Source organism: Chaetura pelagica, unplaced genomic scaffold (assembly GCF_000747805.2).
Source record: "Chaetura pelagica isolate M959 unplaced genomic scaffold, ChaPel_1.0 scaffold270, whole genome shotgun sequence".
Lineage (NCBI taxonomy): Eukaryota > Metazoa > Chordata > Aves > Apodiformes > Apodidae > Chaetura > Chaetura pelagica.
In genome coordinates this window covers 457,769-459,598 of record NW_009951925.1, presented here as the reverse complement: position 1 = coordinate 459,598, position 1,830 = coordinate 457,769, and the positions used below count along the sequence as shown (strand labels likewise).

General features: G+C 61.6%; 1 protein-coding gene across 1 annotated transcript in view; it reads left to right on the top strand.

The window, feature by feature from the left end:
- The window catches only part of EFNA1 (ephrin-A1), a 4,348-nt gene extending 4,070 nt beyond the window's left edge, over window positions 1-278 (top strand). Inside the window, exon 3 of the mRNA XM_009996228.1 lies at window positions 163-278. Within this exon, the coding sequence (XP_009994530.1) occupies window positions 163-278 (116 nt within the window). The remainder of the gene's footprint in view (window positions 1-162) is intronic.
- The last annotated feature ends 1,552 nt before the right edge of the window (window positions 279-1,830 follow it).

Genomic DNA, 1,830 nt, shown 5'->3' with positions numbered 1-1,830 from the left:
AGTTGCGAGGCGGGTAGGTCGGGGGCTGCGGATGGGGCCGGGTGGCTGTGGGGGGGGGGGGAGCGCCAGGGGACAATGCGGAGCAGGGCTGGTGGCAGCCCCTGCATGGGGTGATTTGCTGCTGGCTCTGGGGGGATGCTCATAGTTCCTCTGTCCCCACAGATGATGCAGCCGCCCACGTGCTGAGGAGTGTGGGGCAGAGCCCAGCCATGAGGGGCAGCAGCCCCTTCACTTTCATCAGCCTACTCCTGCCCCTCCTGGTGCCACAGGGGCTGTGACCTCCTCACCATGCCCAGACGGAGCCAGCTGGGATGTTCAGCACCCCCGTGGTCCTCATGGGATCGCCAGCCCCTGCACACATCTGGACGAGAAAAGGATTTGTCAGTATTACAGGGCTGGAGGGCCTGAAGCAGAGCTGAGCAGTCACAGCCCTCGGGTGCCCAGTCACCCTCTGCCTGTGCAGACAGGATCCTGGGAGCTGGAACAGGAGCCAGGGCTGGAGGGGCTGCATCCCTGGACTGGAGGGGAGTGTGGGGCTGGCACCCTTGCCCTGGTCCTGAGCTTGCCCATGGATGCTCTGCAGGGTTTGTGCTGCTGTGGCCTCAGACTGTGATGTGTCCTGCAGGCAGGGACACAGTGCTGGTTTGGTGGCCAGCTGGATGCCACCAGCAGCACCTTGGGACCCGGGTCCCTTATTGTCACGGACTCTGGGAGCCTGGACACGCTCCAGATGCCTGGCAGCCAGCGGAGCGGGGCTCTAGAGACCCACTCCTCCATCCTTGACCCCATTGCACATGGTGGCAGGGACAGCTGCCCCCACCCTGAACCTTTGCCCCTTTGCCTGGTGCTGGAGGGGCACCCCCTCAGCAGCCCCCTTTGGGGGGCACTTGGCTTGTCCCCCTTTGTACAGCTTTCTAACATGGGAGTTTTTATACAATTGTGTTGAATAAATAACCAAAACCACACTGAGCACCTGGGGTGGGGGGGGAATGAGGGGCCCATCAGCACCCACACACTGGGGCTGGGATCTCTCAGTCCTGCCTGGCCTTGGAATGGGCTGGCCTGTGCAGGAATGGCCCATGCCAGGCATTTGTGCTGGTTAATTAATTAATTGGCTGGTGTTTGCATAGGGCTTTGAAGTGGAAAAGTGCCACAGCAGGGCTGGTGCTATCAGTTGTTATCTGGTGACACAAAGCCTTCCCAGGGCCTAGGAGGTGAGGTTTTTTTTCCCCCCTCCCCCCAGCACTGGCATGAGCTCCAGGCCTGGGACAGTGTTCCTGATAGGGCAGACCTAGTGGATGATGAGGGGGAGGCTGAGTTGTGACCAGAGCCCCCGGGGCAGGTTAGAGGAGGAGATGTGACCCAGAACATCAGAGGGTCCATGGAGACATGTGGCCCTGAGTATGGGGAATTTGGGGATATGGAGATGTGGGATCACAGGGTTGTGAGGTCACTGGGGTGCAGGATCCTTTGGAGCTGAGATCACAGGGAATTGGGATCACAGGCATGTGGGATCTGGGGTGTGAGGAGACCCTTGGGGTGCAGGGTCCTGGGAAGGCAGAATCTCGGGGCATTGGGATCTTGAGGCCCTGAGGTGTGAGACGCTGGGCTGCAGAGTCCTGCGAAGGTGGGATCTGAGGCAGCTGGGATCACCAGGATGTGTGACCCCCGAGGTGTGAGACCCTGGGGCTGCAGGGTCCTGGGGAGGTGGGATTGCGGGGACGGGGGCCCCCGGAATTTGGAGCCGCAGGGCTGTGGGACCCCGGAGTTGCATGGCCATGGGGAGGTTAGTTCCCTGCACTTGGGGGGCACGCAGGACACCGGGGGGGG